The 20405-nt window shown below is 39.6% G+C and overlaps 1 protein-coding gene across 2 annotated transcripts in view; it reads left to right on the plus strand.

Moving 5' to 3' along the window:
* The window catches only part of oprl1 (opiate receptor-like 1), a 227766-nt gene that overhangs the window by 193266 nt on the left and 14095 nt on the right, over positions 1 to 20405 (plus strand). For both annotated transcript variants that reach the window (XM_088081709.1, XM_042491602.2), the window contains 2 exons: positions 80 to 262; positions 2151 to 2241. In XM_088081709.1, the coding sequence (XP_087937835.1) occupies positions 80 to 262; positions 2151 to 2241 (274 nt within the window). The remainder of the gene's footprint in view (positions 1 to 79; positions 263 to 2150; positions 2242 to 20405) is intronic.

Consider the following 20405-nt stretch of genomic DNA (forward strand, 5'->3'; position numbering starts at 1 on the left):
CAAAGTCATATTTCAGATGGACTTCTCTGTCCTCCAGCTGTATTTCTCTGTTCATTCTTCGGTTTCGGGATGTTTCCAGGGCACAGACGTGTTCCTGGGCTTCTGGCCGTTTGGGAATGCTCTGTGCAAGGCGGTGGTGTCGATTGACTACTACAACATGTTCACCAGCACCTTCACCCTGACAGTGATGAGTATGGACAGGTATGTGGCCGTCTGCCACCCTGTCAAGGCGCTGGACATGAGGACTCCTCACAAGGCCAAGGTAAACCGCTTCATTTCAAAGTCAAGCATTCACCTTTTCGAAACCTTCACACTTTCTTCATTGTCCCTGAAGTCACCGCTGACATCAGATCAGACGTCAGCAGTCCCCTCGGCTCACTGTCAGCTCATGAATCCGTTAAACTGGCTTTGTGTGTATTATTGTCATTGGGAATTTTAAAAACATACAAACATTGTCTCACTGGAATATTGCAGAACTCAGAGTAACTTAAGTCTCAATCTGCAGCGAAACGAGTGGACGTGATTAAAATGAGATGGGCGAGAGAATGATGATGGACGAGCCAAGCTGCACCTTTGTTTTTTTATGTTCTCGTATTGAATGTATTTCCAGTCTTTACATTCAGACTTCCCCAGAACATTACTCTAAATAAGTCATGAGGTTACATAACCAGATAACTCTGATCGTCTGGTGTTTCATCAAACAGCTGCGCTGTAATTGTGGTAAATAAAGACTACACACACTTGACGGTCATGTAACGCAGTGCAGCACCAGGTTTGGTGTTTTTATACATCTATATATTGGTATGTACTGTACTTTGTGTGGACTATTGTTGGTTAACGTAACATTTTCTATTCCCTTCGGGGATGCATTGGTTGTCACTGGGATTGTTGTGCCCTGAAATGCCTGATTTCACTTTAGCTTTTGTAAAAAAAAAAATGCGACACATGATGTGCCAGTAGGATTTTTTTTGTTTGTTTGTTTTTTGCTGTCAGCTAAGTCAAGTAGCTTGTAGTCAAGTAGATAGAAATATTTGCTTGGATGAGTCAGTCTGAAATCAGATTTAGTCTTCACTATTTGCAAAAATCAGTGTTCCCATGGATCATAAAAAGTCTTACATCTACAAATAAGGTCTTAATAGGAAGTAAATTTAATTTAATCTTTGAAAAGTCTTAAAAATGCTCAAGAACGGGAAGTAGGATTTTAAATAACTTTTTTGTTTTTTTGGGGGGGGGGTTTATTAAAAAAAAAACCTGCATTCAGGCCATCACCTACAATTTTTTTTTATTAAAAAACCAGAACAATTTCATAAATTTCTTTCCTAAAACTCAAGTCTCACATGCTGATTGAGAACACAAAATCTTTCTGAAAACAGGCCAGATTTCCCACGTCTGTCGGTGAACCAAATAGAGACCTTTATATAATACAAAATGTTCATTGTCTTCCATGAGTGAACTCTTAAAATGGTTGTTTTTCCAACGTTTGACGTAGATAAGTTAACTGTTTCACTGGACAAAAAAAGTCAAGGTTTAAGTTACAGTAAACATTTGGGCAAAATAAAATTTTCCTTCACTTTGGTATTTTTTGTTAGTAGAAAATTGAACTTAAGCTTAATTTCCAAGTGGCATTAAAAAAGTCTTTAAAAGGCTTAAACTGAGCGTGCTTTAAGCTGTAGGAACCTTGAATGTAATTTCGTGGTGTGTTTTTTTTTTTCATCTTGGTGGCCATTTTGATTAATCCATCCTACAAACAACAAAAATCAACACTAACTGTGTTAAATTTAGGTTAATCAGTTAGAGGGTCCTGGTAATGTGTATGCTGTCTGACCGTCATGGTTTACTAGAACATCAACAGAGAAACTGTTAAAGTCATGAACGAGCTTTTAACCCTAACTCTGCGACAGTAAGTGATGCAGTTGCTCCCTGATGTGATGTGCTAAGTTAGCGCAAATCATTAAACTCAAGTGATCAAAATTATTCAAATCACCATAGTAATTACTTTATATGAATTTGAATATTAACCACAGAGTCTCTCCTATACTTATATTAGCCTTGTAGACATAAGGGTTAATAAATAATACATCACCACTTACCTGTGTAAGTTACTGAAAAAAATGAATATGTAATTCATCATCATGCTATCATGTCTTCAGGTGGTGAATATCTGTGTGTGGGTGTTGGCGTCGGCCTTTGGCGTCCCAGCCATGGTGCTTGGAAACGTTGAGGAGGAACAAGAGCATAACAGTAAGAAATTCACAAACACAAGCACACGAACACACACAAACATTTAAATACATCTCCTTACATGTACACAAACGTCGGGTTTGCACGTGCTGACCTGTGCATGTACACGTGCACCTTCACCACATGTGCATTTAGAACATAAAGCCTTTCAGCGTATAGCACCTTACATGCATTTCACTTGAGACTGTAGAAGTGTGAATTTTCATGTCTAATTAATATGCAGAACAATGCACGGTGGTGTAATAACTCAGAGATCTATGTGAGCTGTGTTTCAAGAGATTGCTTTGGGAGACACGATGTGAGTGAACCCATTTACAAATGTTGTTGCTGTCCCAGTTTTTATAGCTTTTGTTGCACAGCATCCGACTAATAGGCTCAGCACACACTGTCGCTCGCTGCCTCTTTTCCTCTTCATTTCCTATCAAACAAGTGCCGAGGTTTCAAAGTGGCTGCCTGCGATGTGACACATGATACTCCACATGGTGCTTATGGACTTTCATGCAGCAGGCGCATGTTTATTGCTTCCAAAATAGAAAGAGATTTCCAACTCTTTTCCAAACTTGATGTCTTTCATCAAACCAAACAGCAGGTTGGTGGTTGGAGGTGATGTTGATAGACCAATGATTCCTTGCCCAGCCTTTTTTTCCTGTTGTTTTTCATGTTGCTTAAGGAAATCAAACCAATTTTCTCAGGTATCAAATAGCTTCTGAAAGGCGTCTAAACGCAACACAAGAAAACCTTTTATTGATCCATGATTGCAATAGTAGTCAAAGATGATGCACAGCCTCTTCTTCTTCTGTAAGTCAGTGTTGCGTTACAGCATTGCTGCTGTCCGTCACTCAATCTTTCAACTCTTAACTTTTTTTGTTAATCCTGCATCATTTAGTCTCAAACCTTCTTGTGATATTCATGGTTCATACAAGGTGATTGAGGTGCTGGTCCTGGAATACCCTGAAAATTAGACATTTTTAAACTTGGTCTTCGGAAAGACAACCTGAGTATAACTGAGAGTTGGATGGTAAATCATTTTATCAGTTAATATGAGATAATTGTTTTTGATTAGGAAGTAAAGAACAGACGCGGTTGCAAGTATTCACTAATGTTGTATGAGCTCCAGTAGATGGTAAACACCAGGAAATAGTTGGCATCACAGCAGAGCAGCAACAGCTGATAGCACGAGCTTATGAACAAGTAGCAGTTCATTTATAATGAGATTATTTTACACCCTGGCAGCGTGTTTGCTCCATTTAGGAATTTGCACAATTTTTTGCAACAGATGGTTGTGGTGAAAACAATAACATCCTTGAAAATAAAATTGAGTGCTAAAAAAAGTACTTGAAAGTCCTTGAATTTGACTCATCCCTGTCTGTACTAAACCCTGGATATTGCTCATGTCCAGTGACGTCAGTCAGATCCCCGTAACTCTTCATACGTTTCCACATGTCCAGAAATCAGATTTTTCAATCAGGTGCATCCAAAGACCAATCCACTTTCTAATCCACACTGAGTTCAGCCTCGAGTGGTTTTCAGACGTGCAGGCCCCTTCTAATATTATTATGCATGTGGTGTGCAATTTTCTTGGCAGACTCTCCTGCACTCATATATCCCATGAAAGTTGAAATTTGTTGAACTCTGAGCGCAGGCTGCAGCTGCAGGATAAACTTTAATAAACTGTGGTCCTAAGTGTATTTTTCTTGACCATCATATGGAAACCAAACTAAAATATGGAAAGTGGTGTATCATAATTCAGATGCAGCTTCAGGTTGGTTACAAAAATACTGCTGCTCACATTGTACCTAAATGATCCCAGGAATGAGGTTATTTTATTAGATAATTAGGCAGCATTTGATCTTATACTTACAAGTAGTAACAACACACCTTAAGGCTTGGACATACTTTCCACGTTTCTGGAAGCTGCGGATGTTGGCGAGGTTCTATTTGTAGTACAACTGATGGTCCCCGGCTGTAAATGAGATAGCTGGTTGTTGAGCTTACTGTCCTCCTTCTGCCGACTTTGTGAAATGAAACGATGCTGCTGGGTCTGAAATAAATATTTGTTGAATATCCATCTTAAAACAAACTTCACCTTGGTGAGGCGGCTGCAGACTGTCAACAACAGTGTTTTGGACTGGCCTGAAGTGTGGAACAAGAGATTTGAGCGTGTGCAGTTAGTACACTTTCTATCCTCATAGTCCCAAAAAAGGGATACTGGGGCACCTGGTGGAGCAGGCAGCCGTGCACAGAGGGCGTGTCCTCGCTCTCGACCTTGGCCTGTTGCTCGCTCTCTCTCTCCCTCTTTCATGCTTAAACTGTCCTATATAATAAAGGCCCCAAAAAAAACTTTTAAAAAATGGGTTGCTTGCAGATGTCCTGACGAGCAGACCCTTGTGGACCTGGGCAGATGACGACATTTATTCCACACGGACCAAAGCTGACCCACAAGCAGATGTGGATACTATGACCAGTAAAGCCTGTTTCAGAGGAGCTCTTTTAGCTCAGGATAATGCTGCCTTCATGTGTTACTCGGAAATATCATATTTACAGTATGTATGTTTTACAAGCACATGAACAGCCCCCTAAAGATGGAATTACAAGTAGGAAATTAGAAAATTGATGATGATTCCTGAGTTGCAGAGTTTCAGGGCAGCAGAAAAAGCAAAAAGCATGAAAAAAAACATAAAACAAAAGCATTTAGATATTTCATTATTTTGTTCCTAGTTGCTATCATTTACTTTTAGTAACTTTACTTTACTTTAGTTGCACATTTTAGCATCTATTAGCTGTAACAAGCAGGCAAAGCTTCAACTATAAAGCATGCCGATCGAGTATACTGACATTGATAACAACATTATTTTATAATATAAGTTGCCTACTTGACGTCATAAATGCATAAATAATATTTCTTATCACATGTAAAGTGTAATATGGTATTAATTTTAACTGCTGTCCATGTAGTGACCTAGATTAAATATAAAAATATATTTAAAACAATAAAATATAAAAATAAATATGAACTGGAAACAGCTATCAACCTCTTATTTAAACGCAGCTCATCTTATTTGTAGCTTTCATGTTGTTCCCACTTTACGGCCTCAAAGCTCATGAACACAACAAAGTCTAAGGACGACTTCCAAACACGGAAACTACGTCCTTCCGACATCACATGAATTCAGTATAATTCTCAACTGTCCATAGGTAGAAGCCACCCTGACTATGTCTTTATGTCTTTCTATGTGTTTTTAAGCCTGCTGCAACACAAATTGCCCACTTTGTATGAATACTAAATTGCCTTGACTTAAAGATCAAACCCCTTAAAATGAGGCTCCATCTTACAATGCTTGACGACTATATCGGCTTCCTCACGGCTGCTTTTGCTCATTCATGTTTCATTGCCCTCTCCTGTAGAAGGAGCTGGTACCGACCGTGTGGAGAAATCCAACCGTACGCTCAATTTAATAGAGCACCGCTGGAAGTTCAGTGATTAAATCTAGTGAGGCTTTAGCCCTCCCTCGCCAGCTGCACGGCTGAACTCCATTTCCTTTAATGAGACGTCAGTCAGTCAGGTGCTCAACCTCTCTGTGCAGGTCACCCTCGTCTGAGCCGCTCTCCCACTACAACACGGATGATCTGATTAGAAGAAGGTTCATTTATTCTCTGCGGCTCATCTCACTGTTTTATTAAAAGTTTGCACTGGTGTGGCTGTTTGAGTCCTCGTGCAGCAGATCTGTTGTCAGGCTTCACCATTTGTCGTCATCGTTGCTGGTCGTATTTGATCGTGACAGGACTTTGTTGGTGTTTTCCGTGACTGTGTGGAGCCTGTATGAAGTCTGCCTTCTCATCTCTCTCTGGTCTTGTTGGTTCATCGTCTTGTCACGTCAGGTGAGAGGTGAGGAAGGTGGGATGAAGGGAACTGGGAGGGCTAAAACTTAATTCCTGTAGCACTCTTAAATAATCAGAAAGCACTCTCTTACCGTATTTTCCAAACCCATTAATGAATATTGAGCAATATGAGCAAACGTAATGTCTTGTCGTTTTATGCTTCTGCGCTGCCATACATCATGAAACAGGCAGCAGATCTTCTCTATCTCATAACTGATGAAGCTGATGGGAAGATGAATTAGGGGATTTGCAGTAAGAGCAGAAGCCAGTGTCCTTGGCATTTATGATGGTTATTAATTCAATGGAAATATATGTTTTGAAAACTGATGCACCATATGAGAGAAGTGAAAAGACTATTCTTCTTCAAAATATCATTCAACCCTCTGTCCTCTCCTCTCATGCACCACGTGTCAGATAACATCTGTCATGTCTGAATAACGGCAACATAAACATTTGTATAACGGACACGTGTGTTTGGACAAAGAGCCGTTATTTTAAAGGACTTATTTGTAATTACCAGCCACTCAGTCCAACCGAATAGGGGGCATTATTTTTAACCCATTTTCAATGTCTCACCTGAGATTCCTCAGGAATGAGGCTTTGCAAACCTTCTCTGCACCTTCACTTCATCATATATGCCACCTGAGCAGGCAGGCATGCACATCCTTCGTCACCTACTTTACAGGCGTCATGGCGTCATCAAGTTTCTCCCTGTCTAGTTATCACGGCCTGTAAGCCCACAGATTGTGTTGTCACAAACTGATATGTTTCTGTTAATAGCTGACGTTAGATGTTACTTACTGGTCTAAAAGAAACATTCAGTTCAGCATCAAACCGAATATTTTTACTCTCCAAGAGCTGTGTCCAGCCTTCTGGGAGATGATAGTCCACGATTTCACAGAAGAATTGTGGATTAGAAACTTCCAGATGATCCACTAAACCTTTGAGAAGTTATGCGATGCAGTAACAACTCTTGTAGCTGCTGCTGCATCATGAGGGAGCCAGTTCTTACTGACGAGCACGCAGCCAAAGCATCATGTGACCTATGGAAGCTAAAAAGTGTTTCCATTGTAGTTTTGCAAGATATGGCTTTTTTAATCGGCTGAAATACCGCCTCGTGTGAGTGTAAAAACTGTTTTGCAGTAAATGGATTTTTTTTTGAAACTGGCGTGTTTCCATTAGGCATATTTTATATTCGCAATTTCAATTTGCACAATTTAAGGGTTAATGGAAACCCACCTATTGACTCGGTGTCTCCTCTCAGGATGTGTTATTACAGCAGTGGATATTTCTGCAATACAATACATATGCATTTTGGACATTACGTCAAAGGTGTTACTTCACCTTCTGTTGTTAGGATTAGTTCATTTTTTGAATGTTTTAAACTAAATTTATGTCCAGATCTTACAAATTGTACAGAGAAATATTTCATACTTGAAAAGAGCTACAGTAAAAATTAAACCTAAACAAAGCTGCTGCAACTGGATTCTTGCCAAATGCTGAAGTTTCTAAAGTAAATTTTGGAAAAGTTTGATTCTAAATCCCAGTCTCTTTCACCTCTGTGTATCTTTGATTTTTGATAGCACCTGATGGATAACTGCAGCTTCATTCTCAGTCTGAAATAGACTCATTTCATTTCTCTTCTTATAGCTGCTTATCAGTTTCTGCTGAGTGGATCCAGCTGGGTCCTTCTTCCCCACACATACTAAGGTGTGTGTGTGTGTGTGTGTGTGTGTGTGTGTGTGTGTGTGTGTGTGTGTGTGTGTGTGTGTGTGTGTGTGTGTGTGTGTGTTTCAAAGCAGTGCATTAGCCTTATAGGGTTGTGTGAGAGTGATGATGAGCAGTCGTGTGCGTGCGTGCATGCGTGCGTGTGTGATCTGATCGTGCTGGCAGCCTCAGATATCATGACACACTTGCTGTTGGAGTCTGCAGCTCACAGATGGCAGCTCCTCTCCTAAAAAGGCTAAAAAATTCGAAGAATCCTGCTCAGTTTCTACGGTAACAGGTGCACAGAGACTTTCATATGACCTCAAAGAGGTAATATATATGAGGATTACAAAGCCGGAGCAGAAAATGACCAAAACATGTCGTCTGTAGGTAAACAGGGCTGTTAATTGATGCTAGAAGCTCATCGTTTTTCAGCTGCTGCTGAGATTTATGGCTCATAAAATCACACTTCTGGCCTCTATTCTGTTTTAGAACAAAAGAAATCCTTCCCACTGCAGTTTTAACACGCTGCCTGTTTACCTCCCTAAATCATTTGTGTTATGACAGAGCGACCTCACTGTTTATGACATGTTTAGCCAAAGTTAGAAAGCAGAGGACGAGTTTATGTGCTAATTTATACTAATGTTGTTGTAATACTTAACAATGGTAATGCTTTGTCTACAATTAATACAAATGTATTTCAGTTTTGACTTTATTGTTCCAAAAATGGCATTTACATCTGGCCAGAGCACGAAATCCCAACATGAAGGTCAAAAGATGTTTAGATGTCCAGATTTAGAAAATAGCTTTTCGCAGACGAATAGGTTAAATATCTACACTGATTTAGTGAATGTAGTTTATCAAGCAAATTCCAACTACATGTCAGAATATATTTATTTGCATTCTCAAATCAATCCTAATATGGTTTTCTTAACTTACTTAAAACTTAAAATTTAAAGCGTTTCCATTGTTCCTAGAGAATTAACTATTTTGATTGTGTTGACCATATGACCTTTTTATTTCAGCACCACCTTCAGCACAAAACTATTTAAAAAAAAAAAAAGTAGACAAAAAAGTAGACAAAAAAATTCTAGCCACACTATAATATGCTGTTTTGTTAATGATGTTTGTGAATACTGCAGCCTTTAACAGGCCACGAGCCTTTCAGCCTGGTTTAATCTCATAGATTTTCTTTAATACAGACTTCACTGGTTTTCTTCCAGCACTTTGAGGAATCTGTCATTTTTTTATGCGACGTAATATAGGAAGATTCAGTTACAGGAGATGAATTTTTCCTCATCATTTAACCAGAAATATGAAAGTTATCGGCGCTGAAAATGCTCAGTCAGCTCTCACTGAATACATCAATGCTCTGAATGAGATGCTGTAAAATCAGTTTGCTTAATTATGTGACTGTGCCGCAGACTTACTGACAACAGTATGGATTCCTTCTGTCTTCACAGCTTCTCGATAATAGAATTCACAGATGTTAACTTTGAAATTTCAAGCAGAGATTTTAACTTTAATCGCTCACGCAGGGTTTATATATGTAAAGTATAAAAGAAATCATTACTGAGTAAATCATGCCTTTGGGAAACTGGGCTACATGTTGGAACATTGTTCCCAAAATGTTAAACAGGAGACTCAATTTATCCCCAAACTCACCTTGTAAATCCGTCCATCTGTTTTCCTCTTAGTCTCAGTTTTGCTCTGCTGCTTCATGTGTCCTCTCCGTTTTTTTCATACACTGTGGACACAAGGACGCTTTTTCGTTGTTGAAATAGAGACAAATGAAGACACTTTGTTGATGCATTACTGCTTACTCTGTTTGTATTTCACCAATTCAAACAAAGCACCTGCTGTTCAGACCAATAAAGGCTCGCACTGGTGGGTGATGTAATGCGGATTACTCTGTGTAAAACAAAGGTGACAGATGAGCAGGTTCGTCTCTTGATGCAGCTCTGTGCTGTGTTGGCAGCGGCAGTGGTATTGGTGGCCAGTAATATGAAAATGCAGAAGTATGGCCTTGAAGATGTAGACAGTTGAAGACATTTTAAAGCGGTGTCTTTGTCCGTGTCTTCGGCTGAGCTCTGCCCTCTCCTGCTCTCTCCTGTGTGTCAGCCTACAGACCTGCGTTAAGCTGCTACGAGTCAGTTAACCTGAACCAGACCAGGTGTGCCAGCTGGCATGACATCAGGTCCCCTGTCAGCCCGCAGCCACGCTCGCTGCTGCCCTGGCTGCGCTCACGTCTGTCATTTCTCTGCACTGTTTTACATTTATTAACACTCTAAAAATAGTTATACAGCAAGAGAGCGGGATTTATTTTAATGGCATTGTGAATAGATTTCACCACATTGACTGGAACATTTTTAGCTCTAAGTTGGGCCACTTTAATTCTGAATAATATCCCGCCAGGATTTGACAATCTTTCTATTTTATTTCACCTCCATCTAATTGGTGTGCTCATAGTGAAACTGGCAGAACAATTATTACAGATGTACTTCGCAAGTTCATAATATGCAAAAAGAGATTTGCATGTTTTGAATGGCTGCCTTTTGTGAATGGCACTTCACTATGTGTGAGAAGCAGCGAGGTCATAAATCCTCATGAATTGCAAATTAAAGCATTTGTAGAGGAAGAAGGTGAAAGTCCTCGTGGCCCGACCTTTGACTGCAGAATTATGTGGAAGGTTGCTGCAATATGAACAGGACTTAACCTGTTGTAACCAGTTTATGTTTCAGCACATTCTCACTTCCAACTTAGACAGTGACCCCTCAAGTCAAAATGTGATGCGCTAGGTACCCCTCCTACGGTAGTTTTCGACGTCCAGGCAAGGCGTGTCAATTTACCCCTGTTATATTCAACATCTGTTCATTTGAAAATCCTAGAAATGTAAATCCTAAAATGATAGACACATCCTTTAATCCTTGATAATCCTAAAATCATAGAAATGTGCTAAATCTGAGAAATGTCCTAAATTCATAGAAATGCCCTAAAATCCTAAAAATGTCCTCCTAGAATCCCAGAAACACCCTCAAATTTTAGGAAACATCCTAAAATCCTTGAGACTGACTAAAATCTCAGAAATGACCTAAAATCCTGGAAATGTAATAAAATCCCATAAACTTCCTTAAATTCCAGAAACGTCCTAAAATCCAACAGATGTCCTAAAATCTTAGGAATGTGTATGGGGCCGCTGTGACTGGCCCCTGGCCTCTTGTCTTTTTGTCAAAGTGGCCCCGAGCGAAACAAATTGAATATCGCTGGTGGAGACTCACGCAAAGTTAGAAACCCGTAACTTTAGTGCGGTTCTTACCTCAGACCTGTCATCTGATTCCCAACTCACCCGAGATCAATTATGTGCAATTCAGCTCAGTAACTTCACTCAGATCAGCCGTTTCTTTCACCCTCAGACCTGGAGGAGGTCAGCAGTCCTTTTATTTCCTCCGAGCTTAATCACTGCAACCAGCTTTCCTCTTGTTCCAGCAGCTGTGCAGAACGCTGCCGCCACGTCTCGTTATTCCAGTCCTCTCGGCCTTTCACCGCCTGCCTGTCAGTTTTAAAGTTTTGCTGCTGGTTTTGGAGCTTTGCGTGGTCGGGTCTGTGAACCGATTTCTCCTCTGAGCCTGATCGAGGCCGAGAATCTTAAAAATGTTGCTGTCCTCTGTCAGTGACCTCTTTTCAGACCATCCTAAAAAGCCATTTTCTCTCGAGGACCTTCTCCACATACTTATTCATTCTCTGTAGTTTCAGTGTGAATCAGTTTGTTATGGGCTGTTTGGCCACAGAGAGGGAAAAAACAACAATTATGCTTTTAATATTTATGTTAGTGCTAAACATCGAGGAAATCAACAGCAGAAACAGCCAGTTATTTTCCACATGCCCGCACACAGAGCAGCTATAATCAGGGCTATTTTGCTGTTGAATGGAGTAATATGTTGTAGCTAGCAGGGGAATGGGAGGTCTAGTGGTTAGATATTGATCCAGTCTCAGCCTGCAGCTACAGACTAATCCTATAATCATTTTTATTAGTCTACTCTACAGCTGAGCTACATCTCTGCTCCAAAGCTTCCTCCATTTTCCTCCTGTTTGCTTCTTTTCTTATTTATTTCTTTTTCTACACTGTTTTCCCGCTCTTATTTTCTCCTTCCTCTCTCTCTTCTCTCATGTCTCTCAGTCTTTCTTTCACTTCATTCTCTTCCCCTCTGCTTAACTTCCATCTTATGTTAATCTCATTGATTTCATTCTCATCTCGGTCTCTGGCACGACTCTCATTTACTCTCACTGGTTACGGTTACATGCACCCCAATATTCCCAATATGTTAATATATATTATCATATTCTGAATTTAAAGTGGGTCATATAAACAGCATATTCTGTTTAAGTAATCCAAATTAGGCTGTTTTCTGAATTTAGCATTTTCTGATTAAGACAAGTGGGATATGCCGGTATTATTCGGGTTTTAAGAGCATTATTTGGGCATTTATACAGCCAATTCTGGAAATGCATCTCAACCGTTTCGTTTACTACAGTGTGGGACACCGTCCTCTCCTCTGTTTGCATTCAGCTCTGTGCGTTGTCATGGATACGTTGGACACAAACCAACTCGCCAACGGTTTGCAAAGCTTTGGTAGAAATGCATGCAAAAGAAAATCCCACGTCTGGGTGGGAGGAGAAACACACCTGCTTTCAAACTTTATGAAAAACTGTGAGATCAACAAGTTTTTGGATGCATCCAAATTCTGTGGCACCAATCTTTCCAAGAACGAGCGTTTAATAAGTCTGCCACCGGAAAAAAATTGTAAAAAAAAAAGAAAAATCCTATTTTGATGCAAAGAAACAAAATGACTAGCGGCTCCAGCTGTACTTTTCTGTAGTTTGACGTGATAACGTCAAGATGGGGCATGTTAATCGTATGCACGGCCGCATGTGAATGGGAATATTAGTGTTTTTTTTGTTTTCATTAGACATGTGAACAGCTTAGTAGAAATATTGTCTTTTTCAGAACGAGGGCGAAAACTGGACTATTTTGTGCATGTAAACAGACCCAGTGTCATCTTATTTCCATCCTCATTACTTCATTCACACTTCTTTCATTTCCAGGGTTTCTACTGTTTTCAGCCAAATTGTTTTTCAGGCTTGCATTCAAAAATGAGTTTATAATCAAATGCATAAAGCATAAACTGATAGTACAATCGTTTCAGTTTCCCCTCATGCTGGAAAGCCGGTGCCAGACTGATGTAAGTGCATGTAAAGCTGCTTTTTAAAGAAAGGACAATGCACTGACTGTGCCTGTAATATGAAGCATTTAAACTGAATGTGAACACAACCAACTGTTGAAGACTGGATAAGGACACTGTTCAATTTTCATACAATAATTAACATTTTGAGATGAATTATTCACAGTGTTTAAGTTTTGTAATAGTTTTGAAATTTTGTTATTGAAAATGTGTGGGAACCTTGTATTTTTTTCTCCTTTCTTCCACATTTTTAGATGAATTAGAATTATTTGATGATTTGACGGCTGATTTAACATCTGGCCGAGGGACAACAAGGACGTCACACTTACAGTTATGTTGATCAGTGAGCATTGTCCTTGAGAATAAGTCAATACAATTATAGATTCTCATCTACAGCTTAATTAATTAAATCTCTATTTCATTATTTTTCTCTTAGTTTCCTCTTCTGTCACTCTTGTCTTATGTCTCTTTCTTTCATTGTCTTTTCATTTTAATCAGCTAAATTAACACTTAGACGAGCTGCCCGCCAACAGGTTGTTTTTTAGGAAGTCAACGCTGTGTTTCCTGTAGATTTTTAGGCATAAAACTTCTTTTTCAGGGACGAATTACGTTTTTTTCCATCAAGGATACTGCCACAAAAAATGTTGCATTTCTTGTCAGGACTGTGGCATTAAAAGTGCTTTTTTTTTTACAGACATAGCTGCTTTTCCACAAGCGATTGTGCCCCCAGAACCAGATATTTTAAGCCAGAACGTGATCTTTTCCGAACCATAACCATCTTGTTTTTGTTTCAACCTAACCGCACGTAAACGCACGTTTGAGCGTAAAGTTTCAACGTAACCACCACATAATAACATGCAAATATAAAGAATCTGTGGTTTGAAGAAACGTACAATGCCAATCTTTTTTTCTGACGATTTCGTTCTTATCTTATTTCCATTCACATCTCATTCTCCTCTCCTTTGTTTCAGTCTCTCAGTTATCCTTTTCTTTTGTCACACCTGTCTTTGCATAATTTCTCCTCCTTCTCTTCTAACCTTTCATCTCCATCCATGTCATTCTTCTCCTCTCCGTCTTTGTTTTAATCCCCCATTTTTTCCTGTTTCTTCCCTTCTCTCCTCTGCTTTCTATGGAGACGCTCTTTGTTGTCCCTCTCCTGTTGCTGTTTATCATCTTCGTTCCTGTAAAACAAATAGACATTCAGGAATATAAAGGTTCACCCTTCTCCACTTCTTTTCCTCTCCCTGTCTCCTCTAAACAAACACAGAGTGGATTCATAACCCGACAGCTGCAGGGAAAGTCACGGCACGCCGCTCTCGGTAATTGGGGTCAAAAGCCTTGCCCAAGGACACAGTGGCAGGAAGGAGGCTATAATCAGCAGCCACCCCGCTGTCACTAATAGATACTCTGACTAATCCATCCAAAAGACTCGTAGGGAATGTGTCAAATTGTGTTTCCTGGCAGCGCTGCGATGTCTGTCGGTGCCGCAGTTTGAAGCACGCGCAGGCTGTCTGAGTAGCTACAAAAAGCTCCTGTTGTCTTTCTGCTCGTGCACACAGTTTTTTTTTAATGTCTCTCTTTTTCTTGCCTTGAGTAAGATTGTCAAAATGACATCTGTAATCTTTTCCTGTTTTCCGTACGTAGCCTTTAGTGGCTGTATGATTTATGTCTCGTGACTCAGCTGAAAATGGTGGAAGAAAAATGACGTTTTCTCCTTTTTTAAATTAAAAATGCAATCTTTAAGCAGGTGGTTTATGTGCCTAAACCTAACAAATCTTTTACCATAGAGATGATTTTGTCTTCTTGGCAGGCGAAGACAATTTATGACCATTTATTTCAGCATTTAGTTTGGGGACTTGTAGTTTTGAGCAAGCCCAGGTGCCAGGAGAAAATTTTGGCATTATGTTTAAACCTTTCTTGTCTATCATATCGTTTCCAAAATGATTTATTACCATAGCTGACTTTGTAATTGGGAGGTGGAGATGATGGTGGATGCCAGATGAAGATGACTTCCAGACTACAGACCTCTGCTAGAGACCAACAAATTTAAATTTATTAAGTCCTTGCTGTGTTTCCAGCTGCTTTTTAGGCACCAAATGTGGGTGTTTTGTATTGACCCATGGCAATTTATGGTTATGTGCAGAAAACGTAACATTTTAACCTTTCATGATACCATACATATGTTTCTAAAATTACAGTGTATAAGCTGACTTTGTTATCAGGAGGTGAACAGGAGAGACGTCTGCAAAGCTGCAAACTGCTGTTAGAGACCAACAAAAGTGGGTTTTTTTAGCGAGTCATAGCTGTGTTTCCAGCCAGGAAAATGCCACGGAAATCAGTTGTTTAGCATGGAGACATCTCTGTCTTTCCACTGGATATTGATCCCCAAAATCTGGTATTTTAAGACAAAACATGTTCTTTTCCAAACCACAACCAAGTTTTTTTGTGCTTAATCTAATTACATGTTAACACAGCGTTGTTGAAACGTGAAGTTTCAAGGTAAAGGCTACATGACAAAATGCGAATGTAATGATTTTAAAAATAGGGCACGCATACATACAGTCCGTTCAGAATACATCACAGTAGAAGTTCACTCAAGTTTAACTTAAATTGGTTGATATTTTGACACAGGATTACCTGCAGTAAAGATTATTGAAAAAGATGGATAAAAAGCAAAACAAATTAAATACAAAAAGACACATAACAGTGCAGTGTATCCTCGTAGAACAGTTTGTATGATGTCGTAGAAATGAGGGCCTCGTGAATAACATTACGTCATTTACATAAAGTTACATGATAAAGGTAAAGTGACAAAGGTTAGGTTCATACACGTAAAGATATTGTGATTAGCTTTTGATGAGCACCAAACGTTGGTGAAAATCGTGGTTTTACTCGAATTGCTGCGTCATGATGAGATGAAATATGTATGAAATTGGGTACATTACCGTTTGTGACAAAAGTTACGAACAGCCTGAACAGTGACCAAAAAAGCAAAAAACAAATTCACCAATAATTAACACAGTTGAAAATAATGCAATTAGCACTGGTGGTGCTGTTTGATAAGTCATCACCTGCGCAGACTTACTATTTGATGGTTTTAAAGTCCTCCTCCTCCGCCCTTACTGATTTTGGAGCAGCTCTTCGTATTTTAAATGCACAAACAAAGGCGGGGTGCACCAGGCCAGGTGCATGGGCTGGTTTTAGATTGAGCCAAGACTTACTGGAGGAGAGAAAATAAGCAGAAGGAAAACAAACAAGATGCACCCTGACAAACAGTCTCAACCGCACAGGAAGGAGGGTAACTGCTCAGTTGTGTAAACACTATTTGTGGATTATAATAACATGTTGCTCTGTATGAAGAAATGGAAAAACAAACCCTCTCTCATCTTGATTCCACATGATAATGTTCATGTTGTTTTTGCTGTCGTATTTACATTCCCAGTATGCAAACATTAATGAATGTTATTACAAAAGCAAATAGATATGCTAATATAATGTTATTATTGTGACAATGCATAATTAATGCTGCCGTGGCTCATCGTGTATGATGGTGTGGTATATGTTATAGGAGCCAGTTATTATGAAAGCAGTGACACATACGGTCTAATGAGGTCGTGTGTCACACTTTTATTACACTATGATAGTTGGCACGCGGTCATTTTAGATTTAATTGGTTTATGTGTTGTTTTTTTTCAGCAAAAGACAATGCAAAGAAGGTATGATGTTATATTTCATCACCTTTATGATTTACGTCCACCTGCACTCATCAGCTTCAGGATCAACAGCTTGGACTGCTGGACTCGTGGGGTAGCTGTGGGATTAAATGCGTGTTTCAGAAAGCCAAGGTCAGCCTGTTTCAGTGTCAGCTTACAGTGGATGGTCTCAATAGAGCACGTACAGTACTTTCACCCACGCTATGTAATAAATCACTCCTGCTCCTATATTTAGCTCTTATTGTATTTTCTCTCCTGGCACAATGTTGTCATTCTGCAGTGAATAATAATCTTATGTTCTCATATCAGGACTGCTGCCGTCGTTTTTACTGCACCGCCTCCTGGGTAGCGTGCTTGTTCAGAATTTAGTGTCTGCATTTCGTCTTCAGTAAAATAATCTTATCTTTCTTCGTTTTTATGGGTAGGGGGATAATTATTTGTGCTAATTAAAAAGTAACCAGAAAATGCAGATAAAATAAAAAAAAAAAAAAAAACATTACTTATATATATTATATGATATTCAGGTACATAACAGTCTTTCCACTTGTATTGTCCATTTTATCATATTACAAGTTCAGGGTCATTTTACCCATGTTGCATTTAAATCCAGCTCATTTGAAACTTAGATGTCCAGTGTGTAAGATTTAATAAGATTTAGTGAGGTCTACTGATGAGGACTGCAGATTGCCATCAGCTGAAACTTCTCCTGGTTAGAATTCCTTCATTTTCATAGTTCAGGAGGTTTTTACTGGGAGCTGAAGTATCCTCAGATGTCTCTTTTCCAAAACAAACAGCACAGGCGATGTAAACCAGTAAAAACACAATATAAAACAGTTTCACATTACAAATCAGTGTTTCTCTGGCACTTTTTAGAATATCTGAGACAGGACGCCAGCCCAGCACCCGCCAATCTGTGCTTAACAATAATAATAATAATAACAATGCATTTTATTTATAGGCACCTTTCTGGACACTCAAGGTCACCTTACATCATAAAAAACAAACACAGAGTTTAAGAAACAAATAAGAATACCAGTAAAATAAAATAAATAAAAGAAAGAAAGAGAGGAAAATGGACAATCATGGTGGCTTAGCTTTTTTCTTTAACAGTTTAAGGTCCAGGTGTTCAGAGGGTTTTTGCCGTGTGACAAAATAAGTCTTTTTCCCTTCAAAACAAAGAGACCCAGTCATTCAAACAAACACTAAATAAAGCAGCCTCACACTACAAATTAGTGGTTTTTGATGCTTTCATGGTGGAAAGCCTGAGAACTATAGCTGCCGACGTGAAAATGTAAATGGCCTCATCTAGAGCCGGTGTTTGATTTGTCAGTTGCAAAATACTGTGCTTCATCAAATGGCCAGTCTATAATTATACAGTCTAAGTTTCGTTCTGGATTACTGTAGAAACATGGCAGTGCAACATGACGATCTCTGTGGATTAGCACCCGCTTCCTATGTAGATATAAACAGCTCATTCTAAGGAAATGAAAACTCAGCTACTCTTATTTTCAGGGGATTAAACACAAAATAAAACATACTTGTTATATTAGATTCCATTTCTGCCAATATATATCCCCCTAAATCTTACACACTGAACCTTTAAACCAGTAGATTACGACACCATGTCATAGGGAAACGTTGAATTGTTGTTTATTTGAAGCTGATTGCAGTATCAGGATGGGTTAAATTAATAAGAGCAGTCCTACTTTACTGAAATTATCACCTTTTGTAATTGACATAATATGTCCACACGTAATGTGCTTATGATTTTGTCGATCTTGGAATTGAGTCATTTTGAGGCTGTCTTATCAGTATCATGAAGCAAAGAAGTGGAGCATGCAGCCTGCTTTAGCTGATTGGCATCAGCTGTTTTATTTATGCTTCACAATCGCAGGTTAATGCGCGAGCTGTTTGGCACCAGGAGACTAGTAACATCCAATCATATTCATGCAACTGTGCACAGTGATAATTATGCCCGAACACTTACTCCGCACATTCTGATTTCACCACACTGATCTACTCAGGAACCAAAATAGCAGGTGCACTCGGAGATGCCCACACAGTCCACGCACCCAACACTTCTGCTCTGCATTGGTCATTTGCATTAAGAAGGAATTAGTTCTCCCGGCAGAATCTGCAGCTGCTTTTACACAGACATCGCGCTAAAGTCCCGCCTTCATACGGCCTTCGCCGTTATGCACAGAACCAAACGATAGCGGCATTGTTCTGCTCCTGTGTGTCATTATACACTGCACTGCAGCATCTCCTGCTCAACGAAGGCACGACAGACGTGATGTTAACACACAAGCAACACGTCGCCTAAACGTCACTCTCATGCCGCCCATGGCCACGTCTTTACGGCTCTATTTTTTACAAAGACCTCATTTCGGGGCTGTTACTATCTCCGTTCTGGACTCAGAGGCAAGACCATTCTGTCCCCCTTTTCCGTGATCGGATGTTTTATACAGAACAGCGAGGACGCATAATGGTGTAATATTCCCGCCTTCAACAGGCAGTGTAAATGCAGCTTGTGTTGCTGTAGCAGGATTTAGGATCAACTTTAAACCCAATTTCCTGTTAAACCACATTTAAGAAAAATGACAATAAATCCACCTTGCACCTTGTACCTTGCTTGAATTATTCAAGAGCTCCCAGGAATCATCTGCTTTAAATGGTCATTCCTTGATATAAGAGTCTGATTAAAGGCCTGCACATACAAAGATGTGTTAGCACTGTATTAGAGTCCCAAAATACTTTCTCAATTTTAAAATATGATCGTAAAATACAGACTGTTGTTAGAGAACTGAGAATAGGAATGGAGCTTAAAGATTCTGCATCAACTTCACATCTTATCCTTTTATCCGATCCTCCGTTCAGCAGGACTTATAAGAGTGAACAGTCTCATAGTTCTGTGTGTGGATCATCTGCAGAGTGATGCGACATCACAGAGAAATTGTCTAAATAAAAACAAGCGATAAAGTGCGATGGAAGAAAACTTTAACAAAAGAGCGACCGAGAAATTCCTTTCCAAGTGTGCGTGTGTGTTTTGTGCCCACTCCCCTGCTGACACAACCAGACGAAACTTTTCTGACAAGTGCTGTATTACCCAAGGATAAACACACACACACACACACACACTCACACACACACACACACACACACACATACACGCTAACTCATGGACTCATGCCCATGGACACACACATGCACAGAGAAAACACACACGGAATAAACCTACACACTCATGCCAGCGTAGAGAAAGGTCTGGAATTGAACTGACACACACACACACACACACACACACACACACACACACACACACACACACACACACACACACACACACATTGTGCACCATGTGTTTTGCCTGAAGCTGCAGTGTGAGATGAGCTGTAAACATACAAATGTCATACAGGACAAAACACTCTCGTATACTGTCACTTTTTTGCACACACACAGATTATATAAGTCCAGAGTTGCCACAGTCCGTTTGTCAGCTTGAAGATGCAGCAGGAGAACGAGTCTGATAGGCGAGTTAGAGTATAAACTAATCACCTTCAACCTTTGACAGTCCGTCCCCACGAGCTCTCTGACAGAAAGATCAAGTGTGACTGACTTTAATATT

The sequence above is a fragment of the Plectropomus leopardus genome, chromosome 9 (assembly GCF_026936395.1).
Source record: "Plectropomus leopardus strain MGB_pleo_1.0 chromosome 9, ASM2693639v1, whole genome shotgun sequence".
Classification (NCBI taxonomy): Eukaryota; Metazoa; Chordata; class Actinopteri; order Perciformes; family Serranidae; genus Plectropomus; species Plectropomus leopardus.